This window comes from Bombina bombina, chromosome 7 (assembly GCF_027579735.1).
Source record: "Bombina bombina isolate aBomBom1 chromosome 7, aBomBom1.pri, whole genome shotgun sequence".
In the NCBI taxonomy this organism is placed as follows: Eukaryota; Metazoa; Chordata; class Amphibia; order Anura; family Bombinatoridae; genus Bombina; species Bombina bombina.
The window spans coordinates 605,957,449-605,971,605 of record NC_069505.1 but is presented as its reverse complement, the minus strand read 5'-3'; the positions used below and the strand labels follow the sequence as shown (position 1 = coordinate 605,971,605).

The window sequence follows — 14,157 nt, the reverse complement described above, 5'->3', positions numbered from 1 at the left end:
CTGAAGAACTTTTCTACCAAAAACTGCTTCCGAAGAAGCAAATACATAAAAATGGTAGAATTTAGTAAATGTATGCAAAGAGGACCAAGTTGCTGCTTTGCAACTCTGATCAACTGAAGCTTCATTCTTAAAAGCCCACAAAGTGGAGACTGATCTAGTAGAATGAGCTGTAATTCTCTGAGGCGGGGTTTGACCTGACTCCAAATAAACTTGATGAATAAAAATTTTCAACCAAGAAGCCAAGGAAATAGCAGAAGCTTTCTGACCTTTCCTAGGACCAGAAAATAAAACAAATAGACTGGAAGTCTTCCTAAAATTTTTCGTAGCTTCCACATAATATTTCAAAGCTCTTACTACATCCAAAGTATGTAAGGATCTCTCCAAAGAATTCTTAGGATTAGGACATAAAGAAGGGACAACAATTTCTCTACTAATGTTGTTAGAATTCACAACCTTATGTAAAAAGAAGTCTGCAAAACTGCCTTATCCTGATGAAAAATTAGAAAAGGAAACTCACAAGAAAGAGCAGATAGCTTAGAAACTCTTCTAGCAGAAGAGATAGCCAAAAGGAACAACACTTTCCAGGAAAGTAGTTTAATGTCCAAAGAATGCATAGGCTCAAATGGAGGAGCCTGTAACGCCTTCAGAACCAAATTAAGACTCCAAGGAGGAGAAATTGATTTAATGACAGGCTTAATACGAACTAAAGCCTGTACAAAACAATGAATATCAGGAAGTATAGCAATCTTTCTGTGAAATAAGACAGAGAGAGCGGAGATTTGTCCTTTCAAGATACTTGCAGACAAACCCTTATCAAAACCATCCTGAAGGAACTGTAAAATTCTAGGAATTCTAAAAGAATGCCAGGAGAATTTATGAGAAGAACACCAGGAAATGTAAGTCTTCCAAACTCTATAATAAATCTTTCTAGAGACAGATTTACGAGCTTGTAACATAGTATTAATTACTGAGTCAGAGAAACCTCTATGACTTAGAACTAAACGTTCAATTTCCATACCTTCAAATTTAATGATTTGAGATCCTGATGGAAAAACAGACCTTGAGATAGTAGGTCCGGCCGTAACGGAAGTGGCAAAGGCGGGCAACTGGACATTCGCACCAGATCCGCATACCAAAACCTGAGTGGCCATGCTGGAGCCACCAGCAACACAGAAGACTGTCCCATGATGATTTTGGAGATCACTCTTGGAAGGAGAACTAGAGGCGGGAAAATGTAAGCAGGATCATAACACCAAGGAAGTTTCAGTGCATCCACTGCTTCCGCCTGAACATCCCTGGACCTGGACAGGTATCTGGGAAGTTTCTTGTTTAGATGAGAGGCCATGAGATATATCTCTGGAAGACCCCACATCTGAACAATCTGAGAAAACACATCTGGATGGAGAGACCACTCCCCTGGATGTAAAGTCTGGCAGCTGAGATAATCCGCCTCCCAATTGTCTACACCTGGGATATGCACTGCAGAGATTAGACAGGAGCTGGATTCCACCCAAGCAAGTATCCGAGATACTTCTTTCATAGCTTGGGGACTGTGAGTCCCACCCTGATGATTGACATAAGCCACGGTTGTGATATTGTCTGTCTGAAAACAAATGAACCATTCTCTCTTTAGCAGAGGCCAAGACTGAAGAGCCCTGAGAATTGCACGGAGTTCTAAAATATTTATTGGTAATCTCGACTCTTGAGATTTCCAAACCCCTTGTGCTGTCAGAGCTCCCCAAACAGCTCCCCAACCTGAAAGACTCGCATCTGTTGAGATCACAGTCCAGGTTGGCCGAACAAAAGAGGCCCCTTGAACCAAACGATGGTGATCTATCCACCATGTCAGAGAGTGTCGTACATTGGGATTCAAGGATATTAATTGTGATATCTTTGTATAATCCCTGCACCATTGATTCAGCATGCAAAGCTGTAGAGGTCTCATATGAAAACGAGCAAAGGGGATCGCGTCCGATGCTGCAGTCATGAGACCTAAAACTTCCATGCACATAGCCACTGAAGGGAATGACTGAGACTGAAGGTGCTGGCATGCTGCGACCAATTTTAAACGTCTCTTATCTGTTAGAGACAGAGTCATGGACACTGAATCTATCTGGAAACTTAAAAAGGTGACCCTTGTCTGAGGAATCAAGAAACTTTTTGGTAAATTGATCCTCCAACCATGTTTCCGAAGAAACAACACTAGTTGATTCGTGTGAGATTCTGCAGTATGTAAAGACTGAGCTAGTACCAATATATTTTCCAAAAAAGGAAACACCGCAATACCCTGTTCTCTGATTATAGATAGTAGGGCACCCAGAACCTTTGAAAAGATTCTTGGAGCTGTTGCTAGGCCAAATGGAAGAGCAACAAATTGGTAATGCTTGTCTAGAAAAGAGAATCTCAGAAACTGATAGTGTTCTGGGTGAATTGGAATATGAAGGTATGCATCCTGCAAGTCTATTGTGGACATATAATGTCCTTGCTGAGCAAAAGGCAGAATAGTCCTTATAGTCACCATCTTGAAAGTTGGTACTCTTACATAACTATTCAAAATTTTCAGATCCAGAACTGGTCTGAACAAATTTTCTTTCTTTGGTACAATGAATAGGCTTGAATAAAACCCCACACCTTGTTCCTGAAGAGGAACTGGCATTATTACCCCTGAAGACTCCAGGTCTGAAACACACTTCAGAAAAGCCTGAGCTTTTACTGGATTTACAGGGATGTGTGAGAGAAAAAATCTTCTCACAGGAGGTCTTACTTTGAATCCTATTCGATACCCTTGAGAGACAATGCTCTGAATCCAATGATTTTGGACTGATTTTATCCAAAAATCCTTGATAAACCTTAATCTGCCCCCTACCAGCTGAGCTGGAATGAGGGCCGCACCTTCATGCGGACTTAGGGGCAGACTTTGGTTTCCTAAATGGCTTGGATTTATTCCAATTTGAGGAAGGCTTCCAACTGGAAGCAGATTCCTTGGGAGGAGGATTGAGTTTTTGTTCCTTATTCTGACGAAAGGAACGAAAACGGTTAGAAGCCTTAGATTTACCCTTAGGTTTTTTATCCTGAGGCAAAAAAACTCCTTTTCCTCCAGTGATAGTTGAAATAATAGAATCCAACTGAGAACCAAATAAATTATTACCTTGGAAAGAAAGAGATAGTAATCTAGATTTAGATGTCATATCAGCATTCCAAGATTTAAGCCACAAAGCTCTTCTAGCTAATACAGCTAAAGATATGGATCTTACATCAATTTTGATAATATAAAAAATGGCATCACAAATAAAATGATTAGCATGTTGCTGTAAGCGAACAATGCTAGATATGTCAAAATTCAATTCACGTTGCGCTAAATTTTCCAACCAGAAAGTTGATGCAGCCGCAACATCACCCAAAGAAATAGCAGGTCTGAGAAGATGACCTGAATATAAATAGGCCTTCCTTAGATAAGATTCAAGCTTCCTATCTAAAGGATCCTTAAAGGAAGTACTATCTTCCATAGGAATAGTGGTACGTTTAGCAAGAGTAGAAATAGCCCCATCAACTTTGGGGATCGTTTCCCAAAACTCTATAGATTTTGCTGGTAAAGGATACAATCTCTTAAACCTTGAAGAAGGAATAAAGGAAGTACCTGGCTTATTCCATTCCCTAGAAATCATATCAGAAATAGCATCAGGGATGGGAAAAACACCTGGGGAAACCACAGGAGGTTTAAAAACAGCATTTAAATGTTTATTAGACTGAACGTCAATAGGACTGGTTACCTCAATATCCAAAGTAATTAAAACTTCTTTTAATAAAGAACGCATATACTCTATTTAAAATAAATAAGTAGATTTGTCAGTGTTAATATCTGAGGAAGGATCTTCTGTTTCAGATAGATCCTCATCAGAAGAGGATAAATTATTATGTTGTTGGTCATTTGAAATTTCATCAGCTAAATGAGAAGTTTTAAAAGACCTTTTACATTTATTAGAAAGTGGAAATGCAGACAAAGCCTTCATAATAGAATCAGAAACAAATTCTTTAAAATTTACAGGTATATCATGCACATTAGAAGTTGAAAGAACTGCAACTGGCAATGTACTATTACTGATGGATACACTATCTGCATGTAAAAGTTTATCATGACAACTATTACAAATGACATTCGGTGGAATAATTTCTACAATTTTACAACAAATGCACTTAGCTTTGGTAGAACCGATGTCAGGCAGCAATGTTCCAGCAGAAACTTCAGAGACAGGATCAAATTGAGACATCTTGCTCAATGTAAGAGAAAAAACAACATATAAAGCAAAATGATCTATTTCCTTAAATGGAATGGAAAAAAATGCAAAAGCATAGGCCTCTTGATAGAGAAGAAAGCAGGAGGCAAACATCAATGGGGTATTGAAATAATGAAAAAAATTTGGCGCCAAGTATGACGCACAACGTAATGTAAACTTTTTTGGCGCAAAAAAAGACCGGAAATGACACACTTGCATCACTAATGACGCTGCCGTGTGAAAGGTCTTGATGTCACGTATGACGCCGGAAATGACGAAGTTGCGTCATAAACGTATATTTTCGCGCCCAAAAAAGTTTGCGACAAAAATGACGCAATAAAGTCTAGCATTTAACGCACCCGCTGGCCTAACACCCGCAATTGCAAAAAAGTAGTCAAATTGAAAGAAGACTAAACCCCAAGTAAGAAATAAAATTCTTAAAGTGTTTACATTCCCAAATATGAAACTGACAGTCTGCAGAAGGAAATACATGAACCTGACTCATGGCAAATATAAGTACAATACATATATTTAGAACTTTATATAATTGCATAAAGTGCCAAACCATAGCTGAGAGTGTCTTAAGTAATAAAAACATACTTACCCAAAGACACCCATCCACATATAGCAGATAGCCAAACCAGTACTAAAACAGTTCTTTAGTAGAGGTAATGGTAAATTTGAGAGTATATCGTCGATCTGAAAAGGGAGGTAGGAGATGAATCTCTACGAACGATAACAGAGAATCTATGAAATAGACCCCTGTTAGGGAAATCATCGTATTCAATAAGTGATACTCCCTTCACGTCCCTCTGACATTCGCTGTACTCTGAGAGGAATCGGGCTTCAACAATGCTGAGAAGCGCATATCAACGTAGAAATCTTAGCACAAACTTACTTCACCACCTCCATAGGAGGCAAAGTTTGTAAAACTGAATTGTGGGTGTGGTGAGGCGTGTATTTATAGGCATTTTGAGGTTTGGAAAACTTTGCCCCTCCTGGTAGGATTGTATATCTCATATGTCACTAGCTCATGGACTCTTGCCAATTACATGAAAGAAACAGAAAACAACTTGTTTTTTTTTTTTTTGCAAAATGACTCTTAGAAATTCTCAGTGCAGCCCCTTCCCTCTGGGAGATAAGATAAATGATATGTTGGCAGCTTAGGTTACATCTGCCTGATCTGAGCATGAACAAATCTGACTCCCTGTTATCTAGTCTATTCACTTTATAGTAAACCAGCTCATGTTACTCTAGAAGATTTATAACAACTGGCTAGATAAACCTTAATGTAGAGACCACAGTCTCCTTGTAGGGCTGTGACGGGAAGTATTAGACAGAAAACATGTGCAGGCCGGAAAATGTCGTATTGGACCAAATTGTCATTTCGGATATTCAAAGAAATAAGTTTCCCCAAATATTTGTTGCCTGTACTTTTCTGTATTTCTTTAGTTTAAAACAAAATGAAAAACTAATTTTCATTAAAAAGTGACATTCTTTTAACAAAAAGTTCACCTGTAGCTAAAAATACTTCCTTAAAATGCGCTCTGGAGAGATCGCTAAACTCAATCCTTTTCTTCCCAGAGCATCGGCCGCACTGACAACTAACATTAGTGCAGGTCCTGGCAGCTGACCACGCTGAGTTTGGCAAGAATAGGTTCCGGTTAGCGAGCTCTCCAGAGTGCATTAAGGTATTTAACCCTTAAAAATAAAATTAAAGGAAACTAACAATTTTTTTATTTTCTTTAATTTAAGTTGGTTCCTTCATTCAGATTTAAATTTTCTTTTACAAAAATAAAAATCCTATTTTCGTGACGAATGTGCATTCATCCTAAAATAAATATCCAATGGACACTTCACACATGTGTAAAAATAACAAATAAAAGGTAAACTCTATTTAAAATGACGAATAATAGGTATTGCAATAATCTCTAGCAAGTATATAACCATAAAACAAACTGTCTAACATCTGTTTAATCAAAAAATTGTTTGTGGACTGGCACTGTTTGATGTCACTAGTAAGAGTGTTAAAAAGAAATCTGTTGTAGCAATTTAATCACCACCTGCACAGGCCATTAAAGATATAATTGCGGCAACTTATTTATTGTATTTTATTATTTATTCAATATAAATCTGCTTGTGGTGAAACAAGTAAAAAGGTGACAAATAATTACTTATTTCACATTTTATTTCTCCTTAATAAACAGATGCACGGGAGCTGGAACGACTTTTTGCCTTTAGTGCATAAAGAAATGCTGAGACAGGAACTGGCGATCCTGGCGATAAATTACAGAATTCTCGGTGTGGCATCTGGATAAAGAGGAATCACATCACTTTTACACAATTTAATTGATATTTAATTATATGTAAATAAGAGATTTATGTAAACAGTGAAGGGTATAGGATCCGTTTGTTACTGTGGGTTTATATTCACAACGCTAATCTTCAATCATGTTACACTCTTTTAGTTTATGAGTTTGAGAGCAGAGGGTTTTATTACATCTAGCTCCATGGGCCCTATTTATTAAACTGGCTAAGTATTTCTGTGGGCCATTTTGGTACAGGCTCACTTAAAGCCTCCGAAGTTGTGAATGGCAGACAGCCCTGGATGACTGACAAGCCCTGCTCACACACAATTGGTTGCACATGTAAAGATGGTGAATGCATGTGTATGAGGTCCTCCCCATAAGAACCTTGTCTGCACATATCTTCATAAATATATGCTGAAACACATTTCATATAATTGCATAGAAGGGCATGTAATATTAAACAACTTTTACATAATCTATTTTCTATTAATTTGCTTTGCTCTCTTGTGTCTTTTGTTGAAAAACATACTTAGGTAGGCTCAGGAGCAGCAAAGCATTACTGGGAGATAGTGGCTGATTGGTGCTACACACATATATGTCTCTTGTTATTGGGTCACCAGATGTGATCAGCTAGCTCACATTAGTGCATTGCTGCTCCTTCAACAAAGGATACTAAAAGAATGAAGCACATTTGATAATAGAAGTAAATTGGAAAGTTGTTTAATTTGTTTTGTTCTGTCTGAATCATGGTAGAAAAATAAATTGTGTTTTGGATCTTTAACATGACTATAGGTGCTGAAATAACAGAATACAAAACTGAGATATTAATTGATGCATTTCAGTGTTAAATAGATGCATTTACATCACAAACACATGAGCAAAACTGCTTCTAGTAGACATTATTTTCCCCATTGTTTAAACATAAGACATGGTTCACAGCCAGGAACTTGTCTGTTTGGTATATCAGGAAAAGCAAATACAGCCACGCCCCTTTGTTCTTGTGCAACCAATTGCAGGAGAGCAAGACTTTACAACCATCCTGGTTGGATGTGACAGGGATGATTTAAAGGGACCATACACTTTAAAACTGGTTTCCCTTTAAAAGGAAATGAAACCCAAAAAATGTTACATTGTTATTCAGACAATTAAAAAAAAAGAAGTTTCAATTTGCTTTGTTCCCATGTTATTCTTTGTTGAAGAGATACCTAGTGCTACCATCTAGTGCTCTTGGAAATGGATAAAATTCTGGCAAAACTGCTGTTATATATTGCGCCAGACACATGCACGCTTTTGAGTTTATGTCCCTGTTTTTCAACAAAGGTTTGATAAAAGAAGTAAATTAGAAAGTTGTTTACAATCACACGCTCTATCTGGATCATGAAATAAACGTTTTGGATTTCTCTTTAAAATGTTTCCATGATCAGCTCCAGAGTATAAATTGTATGAGAAAAACCCACAGAAAATATTTGCATTTGTTTTAGACCTTATATTGTAATTTCAGAGTCTCTCGTACAGAACCCTGCTTAAAAAAAAATTTGAGTTTGAGTCTGAGTTTCTAAAATTATTAGAGGGGACTTCTTATATAAAACTTGTGCCCCACAGTACAATTGAAAATTAACATTTTATAACTTATCTCTCCTACCTCCAAGTGGTGGTGTAATTTCTTCTGCTGGTTACATTTACACAGCTCTTCTATATCCATTACATACGTATTGAAATAATCAGTACAGTTCGGGACATCACAGGCAAATGCGGTTATTTAAAATGCAAAAATAAAGATTAATGAGATATTTGTAAACAATTGAATACATTCTAGCAGGTGAAATGTATAATTGGTAACACATTAAAGGGGAGAAAATATTACAGTTCACAGTCCCTTTAAGACGGTTGCCTCTAATCTATAATTGGGGCATGTTCCTCCCAGCCTGCATCTCTAAGGCTCCAAGTTGCAATCACAGCTTAACAAAAGGAACCCTCAGGCTGTTTCAGCGACAGCTTTTCTGCGCATGGATTTATGTAGCTATTATATTAACGTTCAGCTTAGTCATAACAGCACACGCAAATAAAATGTGTGATGTTATGATAAGTGAGGTGCATTGCTCACAAGACCTCGCGTTCACATTGCACGGAATCATTGCTCTCACGAAAGCAGCTTCCATGGCCTCCAATGGGAGCCAAGTTCTCATGCAATCAGCGAAGGGTGTAAGTTGCACAGCGATGGACTGCAAATATAAATATATAATGTATATACACATACTAACACATAAATATATATGTATATACGCATAGTAACACATAAATATATATGTATATACACATAGTAACACATACATATATATGTATATACACATAGTAACACATAAATATATATGTATATACACATAGTAACACATAAATATATATGTATATACACATATTAACACATACATATATATGTATATACACATAGTAATACATAAATATATATGTATATACACATAGTAACACATAAATATATATGTATATACGCATAGTAACACATAAATATATATGTATATACGCATAGTAACACATAAATATATATGTATATACACATAGTAACACATAAATATATATGTATATACACATAGTAGCACATAAATATACATGTATATACACAGAGTAAGACATAAATATATATGTATATACGCATAATAACACATAAATATATATATATATATATATATATATATATATATACACACATAGTAACACACAAATATATATGTATATACACATAGTAACACATAAATATATATGTATATACACATATTAACACATACATATATATGTATATACACATATTAACACATATATATGTATATACACATACTAACACATAAATATATATGTATATACACATACTAAGACATAAATATATATGTATATACACATAGTAACACATCAATATATATGTATATACACATAGTAACACATAAATATATATGTATATACACATAGTAACACATAAATATATATGTATATACACATATTAACACATACATATATATGTATATACACATAGTAACACATATATATACATATATACACATAGTAACACATAAATATATATGTATATACGCATAGTAACACATAAATATATATGTATATACGCATAGTAACACATAAATATATATGTATATACACATAGTAACACATAAATATATATGTATATACACATAGTAGCACATAAATATACATGTATATACACAGAGTAAGACATAAATATATATGTATATACGCATAATAACACATAAATATATATATATATATATATATATATATATATATATATATATATATATATATATATATATATATATATACACACATAGTAACACACAAATATATATGTATATACACATAGTAACACATAAATATATATGTATATACACATATTAACACATACATATATATGTATATACACATATTAACACATATATATGTATATACACATACTAACACATAAATATATATGTATATACACATACTAAGACATAAATATATATGTATATACACATAGTAACACATCAATATATATGTATATACACATAGTAACACATAAATATATATGTATATACACATAGTAACACATAAATATATATGTATATACACATAGTAACATAAATATATATGTACATACACATACTAACAACTATAAATATTTATGTATATACACATATGATATACATATTTATATATATGCATATTAACACATAAATATATATGTATATACACATAATAACACATAAATATATATGTATATACACATACTAACACATAAATATATATATGTACATACACATAATAACACATAAATATATATGTATATACACATATTAACACATAAATATTTATGTATATACACATAGTAACACATAAATATATATGTATATACACATAGTAACACATAAATATTTATGTATATACACATAGTAACACATAAATATATATGTATATACATAGTAACACATAAATATATATGTATATACACATAGTAACACATAAATATATATATATACACACAGTAACACATAAATATATATGTATATACACATAATAACACATAAATATATAAGTATATACACATAAATATATATGTATATACACATAGTAACACATAAATATATATATATATACACATAGTAACACATAAATATATATATGTATATACACATAGTAACACATAAATATATATGTATATACACATATTATCACATAAATATATATGTATATACACATAGTAACACATAAATATATATGGATATACACATAGTAACACATAAATATTTATTTATATACACATAGTAACACATAAATATATATGTATATACACATAGTAACACATAAATATATATGTATATACACATAGTAACACATAAATATATATGTATATACACATAGTAACACATAAATATATATGTATATACACATATTAATACATAAATATATATGTATATACACATAGTAACACATAAATATATATGTATATACACATATTATCACATAAATATATATATATTTAAATAACTTTCAAAGACTGCTATACAAAATGATATTGCGCTTAACTTGTTATGCCTATTTTATATTGTTCAAAAAGGTATATATATATGCAGTTGATTTTGAATAAAAAATCAATATTAAAAATTAAAAAGTATCAATGGTCAGAAAAATTATTTTCTGTAGTAAAAAAATGGGTTAAAAATTGGTATTAGGATATAGTTAGTTTTCTATATCTATATGAAACAACAATTAAAATATTTTTCCCTGTTCTTATAAATCGATTAATAGAACAAAGATTGTACCACTAAAAACCTATAATGGATAAATACTGGAATGGACATAGAAATGTATAAATGCAAACTCAATAATATGCTAAAGCTTGGAAATTCTGCCCACCATGTAGTTGAACACAGTACCTTGTTCAAATTCACAGGATATAATAGTCACTTAGGTGTTGTCACTATTTGAATTAGTTCACCTTAAGTCTGTACAAAAACACTTTTCCCCGTTACAGGGCTGGCTTTCTCCGGTGCTGCTTCAGTTCAGTCAAAAAGATCCTTGTTTGACTTGATGCGTAGAAAACATAAAAAAGAGAGAACGAGAGGCGCACACAGGGTACGATTCAAGTGAAGATTTATTAGATAAAACACATGCAACACACACTGTTGCACTTACTGGATTAAAATGATAATAGGTTGGTAATCGTCTCTATGTGTGCTGGTACAGATGGTAACAAAGTTCCCAACACCGGCTCAGGTATCTGCAAGGCATCTGGACTGCCTGCTGCTGATAACACAAATGCCGTGCACACAGATGTGTTAAACTGTTCTTCTGTTCCTCGACGCGTTTCCCCCGAACTACGGTCGGGCTTTATCAAGTGGTGTAAATTAACTTTTCGAATTTTAGCGCCTTTAGGCTTTTATGACGTCCAAACAAACAGACACGCCCCCCCCCCCAAGGCTCACCGGGGGCGTGAGGCTTCTTCGCTGTATTATTGGCCAAGGATTAGTACATTAAACATTAAGTGCTAACAAAGAGTACATAGCTTTAAAAATGTTACATGTTACAAAACTTAAAATAATAAACTGTATTCATTCATTTCAATGCCGTATTACAACATACCGAAACTGCAAAAATTTGATATTGCTTGCTAACCGGGAAGATATTCTCAGATACATAGACTACATTTTTAAATAACATAATAATATTATATATTGTATATTGATACAAGTTAATACTTTCAATCTTTGATTATCTACAAAAATTTTAACCTAAAAAACAGATATTTTGCAATAGCTACACGCTAGAGATATGATCTGTAACAGGGGTTCTGGTGACAGATAAGCCACCACCACAATATTTTTCTTTATTACCCTTTTCTGAAAGGGACCCCTCTAATCAGGAACTTGACAAAATCTTTTCTTCAAATAAATCGGATCTTACTTTGAGCAATTTGTTTATTGAGACTGAAAGACTTTTACTTAAGGAAACTAAGTTGCAATGGGACATTTGGACCCTGGAGCGATACCTGAACCTTAAGATCATACCTAGAGGACTACAACTTAATAAGTTTCCTATTTTTGAAACAACAGATACTGACTTTATTAATTCATGGAATGAGATTCTGAGTGAATGCTCCACCCGCTTAATGTTTTTATTGATTGCATTTAAAGAAAAACAGTTAGAAGATTTGAGGAAAAATATAAGTGATGTACAAAATGAACTTTTGGCACGTCAGATTGATCCTAACTATGCTCAGTTTGATATTACTTTGAAAACAGTTTTAGCGGATGTTAAAAATTAGATTATTAGTGTGAAAAATACCAAAGTTCTTAGAGATGTAACTGATTACAATGCCAATACTGTCTATGTATGGAACTGCAAGCAAAGGTTCTCCTAGAGGAGAGAGTTAAAAAACAATAGTGATTTCTCTAATAGATCATATGGTAGAGGTAGAAATAGACGTAGGAGAGGGTCACAACGTAACAATCAAAGTAGGCAGGTACACTTCTCAGATAGTGAGGTATCTTCTGGAGATGACAGTTCTGGGAAGGAGGATACCAATAGAGTGAGACCTAGTATTCTGAAAAATATAGACCCAATCACTCCCCAGGCTCCTCTTATTCTAACAATATGGGACCAGTTAACAATGAAAACATATTTTATACTAGACAACCAATGAATGATCAGGTAGTTAGGAGTAAAATAGGAGGACAATATGATTCATATAATACACAACCCAATTACCATTGAGTTGCATTAAACTCTCAAAAGGCACCCGGGATTGAAGATGCCAGACAACAGTTAGAACAGGTTTTTCCATTAGTACAGATACAACCCACGCGAGGGGGGGTCATCCCAGGACACACAGAACAGATATCAACTCAGGGGCAACAGGCCTCAAATAATGTACAAACCCACAATGTAATTAATTTATCAAGTAAGGCACTAACACAAACTGTAACATATCACAGCCTAATGCCACTATCCCTTTAAGACTGCCTTTCCTGATTTCTGACACTCATGCTGTTTTGGGCAGTATTTACATTCAGCTTGCCTGCCTGATTAATCATTCATGCACCTGATTCCCTCAGCCTCTTTTTAAGCCTTCTCAGGTCTAATGTGCTTTGCATTAACTTTGAAGTTGTGATCATGAACACAGGTCTGTTTCCTGCATGAATTCAACCAAGTTATTCAAGATACAGCCTTTCCTATTTCCTCTGCCTAAAATCAGCAAATCGCAAGTATCCAAATAATTCCATTTTGTTACCTGGACACTGCTACTTAACAAACTCTGAACTTTATTATAAATCAAGCATACTGTTGGTTATCATCACTCTCTAATTATAACAACAGCATCTTACTCAGAACTGTATTACTATTCTCTGCAACAAGTTGTCATAGCTGAAATATCCTTCTACAAATATGTTAACATATTCAGAACTCTGCATCTGTGTGTTCAGTTAAAAGCTTTCATGTGATTCTCCAATATATGCACAAACAGTAATTGATGCCTTTTAAACGTGCAACTTGACTATCACCTGTGCTGCTCT

General features: G+C 34.0%; 1 protein-coding gene across 2 annotated transcripts in view; it reads left to right on the top strand.

Annotated features, from left to right (window-relative positions):
• The window catches only part of LOC128635611 (uncharacterized), a 119,499-nt gene extending 111,750 nt beyond the window's left edge, over positions 1–7,749 (top strand). For both annotated transcript variants that reach the window (XM_053688674.1, XM_053688675.1), the window contains exon 7: positions 6,482–7,749. In XM_053688674.1, the coding sequence (XP_053544649.1) occupies positions 6,482–6,592 (111 nt within the window). In that variant the 3' untranslated portion in view covers positions 6,593–7,749. The remainder of the gene's footprint in view (positions 1–6,481) is intronic.
• Positions 7,750–14,157: the final 6,408 nt, after the last annotated feature.